At 44.9% G+C, this 15,652-nt stretch overlaps 2 protein-coding genes across 2 annotated transcripts in view; both read right to left on the bottom strand.

Annotated features, from left to right (window-relative positions):
• LOC138735769 (otogelin-like protein) overlaps positions 1-10,371 on the bottom strand; it is a 190,645-nt gene extending 180,274 nt beyond the window's left edge. Inside the window, exon 1 of the mRNA XM_069884151.1 lies at positions 10,358-10,371. The gene's annotated coding sequence lies outside the window, so the exon portion shown is untranslated. The remainder of the gene's footprint in view (positions 1-10,357) is intronic.
• LOC138735774 (coiled-coil domain-containing protein 152) overlaps positions 10,017-15,652 on the bottom strand; it is a 242,561-nt gene continuing 236,925 nt past the window's right edge. Inside the window, exon 10 of the mRNA XM_069884164.1 lies at positions 10,017-10,503. Within this exon, the coding sequence (XP_069740265.1) occupies positions 10,381-10,503 (123 nt within the window). The 3' untranslated portion in view covers positions 10,017-10,380. The remainder of the gene's footprint in view (positions 10,504-15,652) is intronic.

The following is a 15,652-nucleotide window of genomic DNA, read 5'->3' as shown; positions in this document are numbered from 1 at the left end:
AGGCAATCCTTATACTGTGCACAGAATTTAACATGGATAAAGTTCACCAGGCTTTGGTGCTCGAAAGGTAAATGTTTACCGCTCAGGAAGGTTCTCATAGGGTTTTTAGAGAGAGATTTGTTGTTCCAGAATTTCCACAACTGAGGTACCACCATTAGTCCATTAGTCACCTCAATGTCTCGCTGATGAAACTTGCCCCATCAGGGTTTTCCAGATGAGAACCTCTTTCTTTCCGGCGACCACAGAATTCCTTTCTGTTCCACTTATTCCAAGAGAAACATTAGACAGATAGCACTTCCAGCCATCCACCGCTCTGGAGCTTTCTGTTTCAGTTCCAACAAGCTTTTCCTGCTTGCTTCAGCTGTGACTGTTCAGTCTCTTTCTCTCTCTCTCTCTTCATCCATGTGACTCTCTCACTTGCAAAATCCCCCCACCTTCTCCAGCAAATAATAGGAGTTAGTCTTTTGCTCCCATCTGTTGTCTTAGGTAAAGAAAACTTCTCAATTACCTTTGAGTGTAGTGAGCCCTTTGCAGAAAGGTCAGAAGCCTTGTAAAAATGTTCAACACAGACAACCTGTCTCCAGTCGATTCATTTGATGACATCATTTCAATTAGCACCTGCTTGTGAAATGTGCTTAGCATTCTCCATAGTTTCTGTAATGTTCACTGAATATGAATTCTTCAGTATTTTAAAATGTGTGTATGTATGTAACCTACTCTAATTTTACCAATTATCTCCCAAATATATATTCCATTACACCAGCGAGCGAACCGGCTCCCAAAATGGTGGGTGTGCTGTGGAAAATGCTGGAAATTGACCTGCATCCACACAGGTTTATATCTGGGCTGATGATGTCACTGATGATGTCACTTTTGGTCCATGTGACAGAAGCAATGATATATATAAGCCCAGCATGCACAAGCTTCCACAGGGTGTACATCAACTTCCCCGTGCATGCATCAACTCGAGAATGTGTACAGCAATTCCACAACATGTACATCTATAGTAGCTCAATAGAGAATACTTTGCTACATTGGTGACCCCGATAGTCCAAATGATATTTGGACCCCTTCATAGAAAGTTTTTCTTCGATGGATGCCGTGGCTCTGAAACTGCCTACATTTTGGACCTCACAACCACATGTATGGTTTGACCAAGCAGAAGCCCAATTCCAGTTGGGGAAGATAACATCTGATTCCATTCGGTACTACTATGTTGTAAGTGCCCTGGATCAAGAGATGGCATATTGAGTTTCCGACTTTCTGCAGGAGGAGGGCAAGTAAATGGTGCTCAGGAGTCCGCTCATCTCTACTTTTGGCCTCTCATGACATGAGCAAGCAACCCATTTACTTCACTTGGATGGCTCGGGAGACAGGACCCCTTCCACGCTCATGAATGAAATGCTGGCATTAGCTGAAGACCATAGGCCCTGCCTCATGTTCGAGCAGGCTTTCTTGGAGCAGTTGCCAGAAGATATCCACATACTGCTAGCCAATGAGATTTCAGTGACCCACAGAGAGTTTCAGACCACGCTTACATTCTATGATGGGTAAGCAAGAAAGCGTGACACCCATAGGACAAGTCACCAGATCCCGCTCACAGCAGCGGGACAGTGCAAGTCCAACATTAGATCGGCAGCAGAGTCGATCAAATCCATTGTCAGAATGCCAGTGGGATAGGAGACAACGGGTTGAAGATAGTACCCATTGGTGTTTCTACCATTAACAATGGGGCGCAGAAGCTCGCTGCTGCTGATCTCCCTGTGCATTTCAAGGAAACGCTGGTGTCAGCTGTCACTAATGGTTGCAGCATCTGGCCATCGAGACAACCTTTTATATGTGTGGGATAGACATTCTGGCTGGTGTTTCGGGGCTGAGATCAGCATGCTTCCGTCTTCAGGGCGTGGCACACATAACAGAAAACTCAGGCCATTATGGAAGGCTGCAAATTGCAGTAGTATCCAGACACTTGGCATGGGAAGGATCCCGCTTCAATTCGGTGATACTAAGTTCACTTGGATGTTCACATTGGCCGCTGTCGCAAAACCGCTACTGGGAGCTGATTTTCTTGGAGCAAACAGCTGCTGGTTGATTGAATGAGACGAAGGCTCGTCATACCAATACTTTCCAGACCTTCGCCCTAGGTGAGGCCAAGCTGCCAGCCCCACATTTAGACTCTATTACTCTTTCTGAGAATGTATTTTCAAGACTGAAGGCAAATTTCCTGGAATAATTATGCCAAAATTCACCTCGGCAATGCTGAATGAGGTGCAGCACCACATATCAACTAAAGGGACACTGCCAGAGCTCACAGGCTCCCTCCAGATAAATTTCGTCTGCCCAAAGAGGAGTTTGAAAGGATGGACGACATAGGTATTGAACAAGGGTCTGATAGCTCCTGGGCCTCCCCACTCCACATGGTACCGCAGGTGGAGGGAGACCCTGCAGTTGAATGAGGTTACCGCACCAGATCGCTATCTGGTACTGCATTTACAGGACTTTGCGTCAACCTGCAGGGAGCCTGCATCTTTTCCAAGGTGGACCTGGTCCGGGAGTATCATCAGATCCCAGTCCACCCGGATGGCTTTTTTGAATTCAGAAGGATGCCTTTTGGGCTCAAGAATGCCGTGCAGACTTTTCAACATTTAATGGACAGAGTGGGATGCAATCTCGACTTTAGTTCATATACCTAGACAACATACTTATTGTCAAGAACATATGTCCCATAGGAGGAGTCACGTGATGGAGTAGTGGCCGGTCGGGGAACTCCAGCCCTCTCCAGAAAAGTTAAAAAAAGATAGAGAAAAAACAAAGGCACAAACATAAAAACCATAAAGTGAAAGTGTAGAGAAAATGGCAGCTAAGAAAGAAAAACCAAAAATAACGGGAAGAAAAGAAGAAGGTGAAGGCCATACCGGTACGAGGAGGCCCGCCGCGGAGAGAGAAGCCCGCTCCCTGAGGTCAGTCAAAGCCCCAAACTCGGGACTACAAAAATGGCTCACAGAGCCAAACAAAAATGCGCAACAAAAATAACATTGACGGGAGGGGGGACCCGCTGAGGAGTAAATCTCCAAAGCTGAAACAGGCAACTACAACACAACAGCAAGACTCTCAACAGGAAAACATAGAACATAACGAGAACAAGAAGGAAGAGAGTAAAAATAAGAAATCAAAGTAACAACAGATGACCAACTCAGAGGAAGAAGACCAGCACCAAGACACTTCTAATAAAAATAAGAAGACCAAAAATACCCAACAAAATAAAACAAACAACCCAACAAGAAAACCAGAAGAGACAGAGGTAAAGGACACAGATCCTGGAGTGGGCTCAGTAGAAGAAGAGGAAGAACACAGACAAATGGAATATGAAGGGAAGGGCAAGTACATGGATATATATTTTTTTAAAGAATATATGGAATCAGTAAAAGAATGGCAGTCACAGGAATTCAGTGAAATAAAAAGAAGAATAAAAAGTACAGAAGAAAAAATGAATAGATTAGAGAAGATCATGACAGATATAGGAAAAAGAGTGGACAAAGTGGAAGAACAAGAAACAGCCGTAGAAATGGAAGTAGAGGACTTAAAAAAGAAATTAGAAGAATCAAAAAAGTTAAAGAGACACAAGAGCTGTTAGCTCAGAAGATAGATATAATGGAAAATTATAATAGAAGAAACAATATAAAGATAGTGGGCCTTAAGGAAGATGAAGAAGGCAAAAATATGAAAGAATTTATAAAAGAATGGATCCCCAGGGTCCTAGGAAGACCAGAATTACAGGAAGAAATGGAAATAGAAAGGGCACACAGAACATTAGCCCCTAAACCACAACCACAACAAAAACCAAGATCCATTCTAGTAAAATTCCTAAGATACACAACAAGAGAAAATATATTGGAGAAGGCAATGAATAAAATAAAGGAAGACAAAAAACCACTGGAATACAAGGGTCAAAAATTTTTTTCTATCCAGATATAAGTTTTGAACTCCTGAAGAAGAGGAAGGAGTTCAATTCAGCAAAAATGACCCAATGGAAAAAAGGTTATAAATTTATGTTAAAATACCCAGCGGTACTTAAAATAGTTATTCCGGGGTAGCAAAACAAACTATTCTCGGATCCGGAAGAAGCACGAAAATTTGCAAAACAACTACAAAACAGACAGAGAGATGAAGAGATGTGACAAGAACAAAAATGACAACAAACTATGTGGGTCTCTCAGCCGCTGAGCCCTTGCTGGTCATCCGCCGTGGTCTCCTTCTCTGTAGGGTAATCTCTGCGGCCACTTCTTCTGACAGCTCATTCCACAGGCCCACCACCACCCCTGTGTGTGAAAAACTCAGATCCCTTCTGCATTTCCCTCCCTTGTACCTTAAATCTAAACATTTTTACGAGTTTGGTTTCCCTGCCTTGGGGAAAATACCATGAATATTCACCTTCTAAACCTTTATGAGGTCACCCTGACAGCTTAGCGAATCAACGTTCACCATTCAGCACCCAGTTACACTTGTCCTGCTTTATTTTCCATACATTCCGATTAACTTTCTGCTGATTCTACCCCAACTGCTGTGCTCATCTTCACGTTGTCGGGATTTTACCCTCAATCTACTGACATGTGAAGGAAACCAGAGTACCCTGAGGAAATCCGCAATGTCTACGTGGTCAGAGGGAGAACATACAAACTCTGCATGGAACACCTGGCTCATTGGATTGCAGCAGGCAGAAAATTTACCAGCGATGACATAGAGTCGCATGTTGTGGATTAATCTTTAGACATCTCCATCCCTCCACTTCCTTCTGCCAGTTTTCTTGCATCAGTGTTTACTCAGGAAACTGGCACAGTGTATAAGGAAGGAAGGGAAACCAGAAGTAGTGACATAAAACATATAGAGATTAAAGAGGAGGAGGTGCTTACTGCCTTACAGCGAATAAAGGTAGACAAATTCCCCCAGGCCTGGCAGATAAATTCAAAATGACCTTAGCCAAGGGTGAGGTGCCAGAGGATTGGAGGGTAGCTCATGTTGTCCTGTTTAATAAAGGCTCCAAAAGTAACCAGGTAATTATAGTCCAGTGAGCCTGATGTCAGTAGTAGGTAAATTGGAAGGAGTTCTGAGAGATAGGATATGGAGCTACTTGGACACCCATGGGCTGATTAAGGAAAGTCGGCATGGTTTTGTGCGTGGTAGGTCGTGTTTCAAGAATCTTGTAGAGTTTTTTGAGAAAGTTACCAAGAAGGTGGATAAAGAAAAGGCTGTGGATGTTGTCTACATGGACTTTAGTAAGGCCTTCAACAAGGACCCACATGGGAGGTTGTGATAGTACAGATTCTATCACCAATGTGTCTCCAATCACCATATGTACAGATAGTAGTGTAGGAGGTACAAGGACTGCTTAAAGAAAGCTCTTGGTGCCTGCCACATTGACCACCGCCAGTGGGCTGATATCGCCTCAAACCATGCATCTTGGCGCCTCACAGTTCAGCGGGCAGCAACCTCCTTTGAAGAAGACCGCAGAGCCCACCTCACTGTCAAAAGACAAAGGAGGAAAAACCCAACATCCAACTCCAACCAACCAATTTTCCCTTGCAACCGCTGCAACCGTGTCTGCCTGTCCCGCATTGAACTTGTCAGCCACAAACGAGCCAGCAGCTGACGTGGACTTTACCCCTCCATAAATCTTCGTCCGCGAAGCCAAGCCAAAGAAAGGAAAAGTGTAGGATGACTGTGATTGGCTGAGAGTGTAGTCACACCTACTGGTAGGTCTTAGCCAGACCAGGTCATTCTGGACTGGTTGACCTACTTGTGATATGCTCCAGTCTTTTAGTTAATAAAAGCCTTGGTTTGGATCAACAAGTCTTTGGTTCTTTCGACGTGGATTACAGAGGTTATTTCAGAAGGTTATGACACTAGGTATTCATGGAGTGGTTGTAAACTGGATTCAGAATTGACAGAGAGAGAAAACAGAGAGTGGTGGTGGATGATTGCTTCTCAGACTGGAGGCCTGTGAACTAGTGGTGTGCCTCGGGGATCAGTGCTGGGACTATTGTTGTTTGTCATCTATATCAATGATCTGGATGATAATGTGGTCAATTGGATCAGCAAGTTTGCTGAAGACACTAAGATTGGAGACGATGTGGACAGTGAGGAAGAATTTAAAGGCTTGAAGAGGGGTCTGGACCAATTGGGAGAATGGGCAAAAAAAGGTAGATGGAGTTTAATGCAGACAGATGTGAGGTGCTGCATTTTTGGAGGGGAAACCAACATAGGACATATATAGTAAATGGTAGGCCACTGCGGAGTGTGGAGGAGCAAAGAGATCTGAGAATACAGATACCTGAAGGTGGCATCACAGATGGACAGGGTTGTAAAGAGAGTTTTTGGCATCTTAGCCTTTATAAATCAAAGTATTGAGTACAGGAGTTGGGATATTATGTTGAAGTTGCTTAAAACATTGGTGAGGCCAAATATGAAATGTTATGTGCAGTTCTGGTCGCCAACCTCAGGAGAGATATCAATAAGATCGAAAGAGTGCAGAGAAAATTTACTTTGATGTTGCTGGGTCTTCAGGAGTTGAGTTACAGGGAAAGATTAAACAGGTTAGGATTTTATTTCTTGGAGCGTAGAAGAATGAGGGGATATTGATTGAAATTTACAAGATTATGAAAGGTATAGACAGAGTGGAGGAGATAAATATGAAAGGTCATAGTTCTAAGCTGAAAGGGGAAACATTTTGGGAAACTTAACTCATTAGAGAGTGATGGGAGTGTGGAATGAGCTGCCATCTGATGTGGTGAATATAGGCTCTAACAAGTTTTAAGAATAAATTGGATAAATATATTGATGGGAGAGATCTGGAGGGTTATGGAATGGAAGCAGGTCAATGGGACAAGTAGAATGATGGTTGCACAGACTAGAGGGGCCGAATCATCTGTTTTCTGTGCTGTAACGTTCTATGGAATTTCTTCAGCCAGAGGGAGGTGAACCTGTGGAATTTGTTGCCACAGGCAGTTGTGGAGGCCAAGTCTTTGGATGTATTTAAGGCAAAGATTGATAGGTTCTTGATTAGCTAAGATATCACAGATTATGTGGAGAAGGTGGGGAATAGGGCTGTGTGAAAATGGATCAGATCATGACAGAATGGCAGGACAGACTCATTGCCTATTTCTGCTCTTATGTCATATGGTCTTATGGTTCCCCTCCACCTGGCAGAACACATTCCACTTTCAACAACTTCCCTTTCGATTCACCCCACCTCCTGTAAAGGTACATCTATGGGTGCTGGCATCATCTCCAAAGACTCATTGGCCACGTGGAACAGCCTTTGCTCCATTATATCGACAACAGCTCCCTGGTCCCATGTAGAACCTTACCATTTTTGCCACTCATTTCTTTTCCTGCTTTCAAATTCACATGGACCATTTCTGACACTTCTCTCCCCTTTATGGATCTGTGTTACTATCTCAGAAGACAAACTATCCTCTTACTATAGAACCCCTGACTCCAAAGGCCATCTGGACTACATCTCTTTCCATCCACCTCTTTCTCCCATTTTCTCTGTCTCTGCCAAATCTGCTTTCAAGATGAGGTCTTCCATTCCAGGATATCTGAAATGACCTTTTTCAGGAAATGTGGCTTCCTTTCTGCTTTGGTTGATCAAGCCCCCTCCTGCATTTCCTACATTCCTCAGATTTCCATCACCCAAACCCCCGACCCAAACAGAACAGGGATAGCACTCCCCTAATCCTCACCTTTCACCACACTTGCCTCAGTATCCAGCACATCATCCTTTGGCATTTCTACCAGCTCCATTGTCATCCCCCTACAAGCAACATATTCTCTTCCCCGCCAATTCATTCTTTCTGCAGGGACCACTCCCGCTGCAACTCCCATCTGTTCATCCCACTCCTGCCCGTCCACTAGCACTTTTCCCTGTAATTGCAGGAGGTGCAACATAGAACACTCCAAAGAGAAAAGTCCCAGCTCTGCTAACCTTGCCTCATGAGACTTGTTTCCCAGTCCAGCAACATCCAGGTGAATCTCCTCTGTACTCTCTCCATAGCTTCCACATCCTTCCTATAATGAGGTGACCAGAACTGAAGACAATTCTCTAAGTGTGGTCTTACCAGAGATTGTTAGAGTTGCAACTCTACTCCTGAATTCAATCCCCTATTAACGAATCCCAGCATCCCATAGGCCTTCTTAACTATCCTATCAACCTGTGCGGCAACCTTGAGGGATGTATAGATTTGGACCCCAGGGTCCCTTTGTTCATTCACCTTCTTAAGGAGCCAATTATTATCCTTAGGCTCAGCCTTCTGGTTTGTCCTTCCAAAGTACATCACCTCACACTTATTCGGATTGAATTCCATCTGCCACTTTTCTGCCCAACTTTTCATCCTGTCTATATCTTCTTGTAACCTTCGTCAACCTTCAGCTCCATCCATGTCTCCTCCAAAGTTTGTGTTACCTGGAAACTTACTGACCCATCCTTCTGGCTCTTCATTTATAAAAATCACAAAGAGCAGGGGACCCAGAATAGATTCCTGTGGCCCCTCCACTAGTCACCGACCCCCAGGCAGAATATTTTCCTTCCATACTATTCTCTGCTTTCTACCTACAAGCCAATTTTTTAACCACACAATTGTAAGCAAACCCTTAAATCCTGAAGTGTTATACCCTTGTCCGAGAGTCTCCCACCCTGGGAAACAACCTTTCTACATCTTCTCTGCCCATGCCTTTCAACATTCAAAATGTTTCATTCTCCTAAATTCCAACGAGTTCAGGCCAAGAGTGATAACCTCTCTAACACCAGTACATCCTTTCTTAAAGGAGGAGCCCAAAACTGTGCATAATTCTCCACGGGAGGTCTCACCAGGGCCTTATAAAGCCTCAACATCCCTTTTTTTTGAAATGAAAGCCAGCATCACATTTGCCTTTTTCATCACCAACTCAACCTGCAAGTTCACTTTCAGGCTCTCCTGTATGAGGACTCCCGGGTCCATTTGCATCTGGGAAATTTCAATTTTCTTCCTGTTTAGAAAACACTCGGCCCATTTATTCCTTCTACCAAGTGCCCGACCGTCCAATTTCCGACATTGTATTTCATTTGCCACTTCTCTGCCCATTCTTCTCATCTAATTCTTTCTGCTGTCTCCCTGTTTGATCAACCCTACCACTTCCTCCACCTATCTTTGCATCATCCACCATATACATTGTACTTATGTATATGCCAATAAACTCTCACCATCATCATCTCACCTGCTCTTGACCTCTCCCTGATGGTTCCCATCACTACCATTATTTATCATGCTGCAACACTGCTGTTCTCACTCATCACCCACCAGCAGCAGCTCTCACACGTCTCGACCTTCCAATCCTCCCCATCCTCTATCCTCCTTCAATCTCCCTGATCTAACAATCCTCTCATCCTTATACTGGTCATCTTCCCCCTCCATGATCAGTGCTAATGAAGGATTTCCATCCGAAAGCTCCACAATTCCTTCTCTGCCAGAGATACTGTTCCACCTGCTGAATTCCTCTAGCAAATTGTTGTTTGCTTCAGCCCATGAGCTCATGCCGCCCAATTAACCTATTACTCCATTGTTCTGAAATGTGGGAGGAAACCCATGCAGACATGGGGAGAACAAAACTCCTTGCAGACAGCGCTGGGTTCAAAGCCAAGTTGCTGGGGCTATAATAGCATGACATTAACCGCTACACTAACCGTGGCGCTTCTTCCTCTATTTAGGAATTTCAAAATCCTATAAACTCCACTAACTATCTTTCAACTTTTTCTGCTATTAATGTAGGCACAAACCCAAATCCATTTGTTCCTGCATAACCTTTAGAAGTAAACTATTTGCTCTATATTGTTTCTTATTCTTTCTGCCAAACTGTGTCACCTCCTTTCTGAATAAGTGTGCTCATTTAGCCAACCTGTCCATACCATCACGAGCTGTAATGTTGCCCTAAACACTGTCTCTCGCCCATTCCACCAACCAAATTTCATTAAAAATACTCCATCACAATTATAACATTTATTTAAACTCACTTAACAATGAATGAAAGAACTCAACCGTACAAGTTGAAATATGTGTCTGAACAAACCAGGAGGGAAATTCATTTCTAGTTCCTGGTATGTAGGAGTGATGGCGTCCAGTTCACTCAATTCCCACATCAGTCCCATTGACCTCAGTGGAAGTGAATGAGCAAGATGTGAGTACAAATAGCAGGTCTTTTCTCTCAAACATATCCAGAATTAAAGACTGTATGTGCATTTCCCCACATCAATCAAGCCCTTTGGGAAACCAAGTGTGGGTCAGAACCACACATGTCCTTCACCCACAATTCCTGTTCAACAAACCTCTGTGTCAGAGTAAGTTGATACTAAAACCTTCTGCGTTTCAGTTGCAAGGAGTGGCTGCGATCTCGCTGCTCTTCAAGATTGCGAATGGTCTGGCGAAGTGCAGTGATCTCTTGGTTTTTCTCCTCTTCTAAATGCTGTAATTTCTGTCAGAGAGAAACAAACCAATGTAACACGACTGATACCTCTCAGAGACAAGTAAGGAGTTCAAACACACTTTTAATAGCTTGCAATCAATGCCGGTAGACAGAATAGTCCTCAGGTGAATCTGAGGTAAGGTGGGTGTACTGACAATAACCAGACCAGCAGTGCGAGTATAAGACAGCTTTAATAAACTAATATGTACACTAAGAGGGTCTTGTCTCTCTGCAAGACGAACCTGGAAGGCTAGACTGGAACTCTGGACTACTTTATAGACAAGGTCTATAGACAACAGACTCGCCAAGGCAAATAGCGCCTTTGGAAGACTACACAAAAGAGTCTGGAAAAACAACCAACTGAAAAACCTCACAAAGATTAGCGTATACAGAGCCGTTGTCATACCCACACTCCTGTTCGTCTCCGAATCATGGGTCCTCTACCGGCATCACCTACGGCTCCTAGAACGCTTCCACCAGCGTTGTCTCCGCTCCATCCTCAACATTCATTGGAGTGACTTCATCCCTAACATCGGAGTACTCGAGATGGCAGAGGCCGACAGCATCGAATCCACGCTGCTGAAGATCCAACTGCGCTGGGTAGGTCACGTCTCCAGAATGGAGGACCATTGCCTTCCCAAGATCGTGTTATATGGCGAGCTCTCCACTGGCCACTGTGACAGAGGTGCACCAAAGAAGTGGTACAAGGACTGCCTAAAGAAATCTCTTGGTGCCTGCCACATTGACCACCGCCAGTGGGCTGATATCGCCTCAAACCGTGCATCTTGGTGCCTCACAGTTCGGCGGGCAGCAACCTCCTTTGAAGAAGACCACAGAGCCCACCTCACTGACAAAAGACAAAGGAGGAAAAACCCAACACCTAACCCCAACCAACCAATTTTCCACTGCAACCGCTGCAACCGTGTCTGCCTGTCCCGCATCGGACTTGTCAGCCACAAACGAGCCTGCAGCTGACTTGGACATTTACCCCTCCATAAATCTTCGTCTGCGAAGCCAAGCCAAAGAGAAGAGAGATAAAGGATGACCTCTGGTGGCCTAGTGGTGTAACTACATATCACCACAGTGGGAAAGCCAGAGTTTATATCGGGGTACGTGAGGGTGGAACCAGGAGAGGAGTCAGCCATCAGAACAATACATAGACAGCGAATTCCAGTTCACTGCATTCACCCCTTCCTACAGAAAAGAACCTGTGGGTGAAAACAGAGATCATATTTTAAAAAAAACTAATAGCTTACAACTATTTACAAGTTCAGTCTGTCAGGGGGTCTAGTTATTCTGGTTGAGTGCCTGAGTACTGGAGGATTTTGGGCTTCTTGAACTTTCTGGAACCCCTGTGGTACAGAGTCAGTGGGTCTTGAGGGTTCCGGCTCTGATTGCGGGGTGGATTGGACCACTTCCCGAGCAATGTCCTCTAGAACCCTGAGTGGGGTACTTGGTAGTTCCTGGCTCGTTTGAGACATTGAATCCTCAATTCTGGTGGGTGTCAGGTCTCTGATCGAGATGGTGTCCTCTCTGCCATCAGGGTATGCCACATAGGCTGATGTTGGGTTGGCGTGCAGCAGGTGCACCTCTCAATCAGGGGGTCTGTCTTGCTCCTCCTCATGTGCTTTCTCAGCAGGACTGGCCTTGGTGCCATTAGCCAAACCGGGAGAGTAGTCCCAGGCGTAGATTTTCTCTGGATTGTGAACATAAGCTTTTGACCATGTGTTGGTCGCAGTGAAGAGGAGCAACCTTATGGAGTGGAGCACCGTGGGTAGGACTTCTTGCAAGCGTGAATCTGGAAGGACTTTGGACCAGAGAGCCAATTTCATGGCCTTCCATACAGTCACACTCTCTTTTTCAACTTGTCCATTCCCCCGAGGATTGTAGCTAGTCACTTACGAGCAGGTACTGGTGTAGCTCTTCGCTTATAAATAATGAGTCCTGGACACTATGGATATAGCTTGGATACCAGAGCAGGGTGAAAATAGAGTGCAAGGCCCTGATGACCATGGTGGTGGTCAAGTCTGGGCAGGGGATGGTGAACAGAAAACGTGAATATTTGGGGGAAGGGAGGGGACCATTGAAATTGACAATGAGTCATTCAAAAGGGTGGGATGCCTTTATCAGATGTGCTTTATCGGGGCGGCAGAAGTGCAGCTTCCACTCCACACAGACCTGGCAGGACCTGGTCATTTTCTGATGTCCTCAATGGTGTAGGCCAGGTCGCATGCCTTGATGAAATGAGCCATGTGAGTGATGTCCAGGTGGCAAAGCTCATCGTGCAGTGACCACAACTGGCTGGTGTGTGCAGAGGCACAGCTTCCTCGCAACAGGGCATCTGGAGGTTCATTGAGAGTACCTGGCCTGTTTGATATGTCATAATTATAGCTGGAGAGTTCGATCTTCCACTTAGCGTCTTATCATTCTTTATTTTTCCCCTTTAAACATAAATGCTGGTCGGTGAGCAGTGTAAATTTTCTGCCAGCCAGGTAATGCCTCCAGTGCCTTGGGGGTGGCCTCTACAATGGCTTGAGCCTCTTTCTTCCCTGATATGTAAAGCTTGTGGCCTTGTAGGATGTGGGAAAAAAAGCAAACGGCCTGCCCACCTGGTCAAGGGTAGCAGCCAGAGCTACATCTGAGGCATCACTTTCCATCTGGAAGGGTGTGTTCTCATCCACCGCATGCAAGGTGGCCTTTGAAAAGAGCTCTGAATGTAGTTGAAAGCTGCCTGGGCTTTGACCGATAATGGGAATGAGGTGGATTTTAAGAGGGGGCGGCTTTATCTACGAGGTGAAGGACCCACTGGGTGTAGAAGAAGAAGCCCAGGCACCTCCTTAAGGCTTTCATGGTCTTCGGTATCAAGACATCTAACAGAGGGCACATTCGATTGGGGCCATTCTCCTCCACAAAGGTCGGGTTTGCCAGACATTTCTTCTGGAACATGCTGTTACCGCAGTTGTACATGAGATTCAGGGCCTTAGCCATGTGGAGAAACCTCTGGTGGTTGGCGTCATGGTCTTCCAGAGAGTGTTCACAAATGGTGATATTATTGAGATAAGAGAAGGTGGCCCTCAACCCGTATTCATCAACCACTTTGTCCATCTGTCTCTGGAAGACTGAGATCCTATTAGTGATGCCAAAAGGGATCTCCTGGAACTGATAGAGCTATCCGTTTGCTTCAAATGCCTATGTAGGGGCGTTCCTCGGAATGGATCGGTAACTGATGGTATGCAGCTTTCAGGTTGATGGTCAAATAGACCCAATACTGCCCAATTTTGTTTACCATGTCTGAAATTCAAGGGAGGGGGTTAGCGTCCAGGAGTGTAAAGCAATTAATTGTTTGGCTATAGTCAATCACTAGCCTGGACTTTTCTTCCCCTTTCATGACTACCATCTAGGCTCTCCATGGGCTGTTGCTAGGCTCGATTTTTTTTGGGCAGCTGCTGTGTCTCGCTCTAATAAATTCCTGATCCCCCGCACTGTATCGCCTGCTCTTTGTAGCTATTGGTTTGCAATCGGGAGTCAAGTTTGGAAACAGTGGGGGGAATCAATATTTAGGGTGGAGTGACTGCATGCGGCGTCCGGCTTTTTGGACCTTCTGTTCTGCACTGTGATTGGAGAAGTGGGCCAGAGTACTCCATGGTCATGCTTTTAAGATGACACAGGAAGTCCAGACCCAGCAACACAGAACCACATAAATCCTTCAGTACATACAATCAGAACTTACAAAATTCCCCCCTTTTACAGTTAGTGGTAGTGGATAATTGTCTGTCAGGTTGGAGGCCGGTGACCAGTGGTGTGCCTCAAGGATCTGTATTGGGCCCATTGTTGTTCGTTATATACATTAATGATCTAGATGATGGGGTGGTGAATTGGATTAGTAAATATGCAGACGATACTAAGATAGGTGGAATAGTGGATAATGAAGAAGGTTTTCAAGGATTGCAGAGGGATTTGGACTGCTTAGAAAAGTGGGCTGAAAAATGGCAGATGGAATTTAATGCCGATAAGTGTGAGGTACTTCATTTTGGTAAGAAGAATCAGAATAGGACATATGTGGTAAATGGGAGAGCATTGAGGAATACAGAAGAGCAGAAAGATTTAGGATTAACGGTACATCGTTCCCCGAAGGTAGAAACTCATGTGAATAGGGTGGTGAAGAAGGCTTTTAGTATGCTGGCCTTTATCAATCATTGCATGGAATATAGGAGTTGGGAGGTGATGTTGAGATTGTATAAGACGTTGGTGCGGCCTAATTTGGAGTTCTGTGAGCAGTTCTGGTCGCCTAATTATAGGAAGGATATAAAAAGAGTGGAGAGAGTGCAGAGAAGGTTTACCAGAATGTTGCCTGGGTTTAAGCATCTGGAGTATGGGGAGAGATTGGACAGATTGGGTCTTTATTCTTTGGAGCGTAGAAGGTTGAGAGGGGATTTGATAGAAGTATTTAAGATTATGAAAGGGATAGACAGAATGGATGTGGATAGACTATTTCCGTTAAGAGGAGGAAAGATTAAAACAAGAGGACATGAGTTAAGAATTAAGGGGCAGAGGTTTAGAGGTAACATGAGGGGGAACTTCTTTACTCAGAGAGTGGTAGCCGTGTGGAATCATCTTCCGGGAGAAATAGTGGTGGCGGAGTCAATTGTATTATTTAAGAAAAGGTTGGACAGGTATATGGATGAGAAGAAGATGGAGGGTTATGGGCATTGTGCAGGGAGGTGGGACTAGAAAGGGGTGTTTGGTTCGGTGCAGACTAGAAGGGCGTAATGGCCTGTTTCCGAGCTGTAATTGTTATGTTATGTTATGTTATTTAGATGTGCTATATAATACCCCTGCATCATCACAGAGTGTGAGTGCGAAGCTAGGAAAATACGATAGCCCATTGGGTACACTTTTAAGTTGTACCGTAGAGCCATCGCAGGGTTTATAAAGCTCTCAGAGGAGCCAGTGTCTACCAAGCAATCAGTCAAGTGTTGTTTACCCTCACTTCCATCATTGAGTTATTCAGTTGGTGAGATATTGCCTGATCCAAGACAACTGATGCCAGTGCTCTGGAAACCCCATCACTCCCCATGCCGATCTCGACTCTCTCCTCTTGGCAGACAAGATGGCATCGACCACAAGGCACTACAAGATGGTCGCCCTCCATCTTGAT

This window comes from Narcine bancroftii, chromosome 1 (assembly GCF_036971445.1).
Source record: "Narcine bancroftii isolate sNarBan1 chromosome 1, sNarBan1.hap1, whole genome shotgun sequence".
NCBI lineage: Eukaryota > Metazoa > Chordata > Chondrichthyes > Torpediniformes > Narcinidae > Narcine > Narcine bancroftii.
This window is presented reverse-complemented; position numbering and strand designations above follow the sequence as displayed.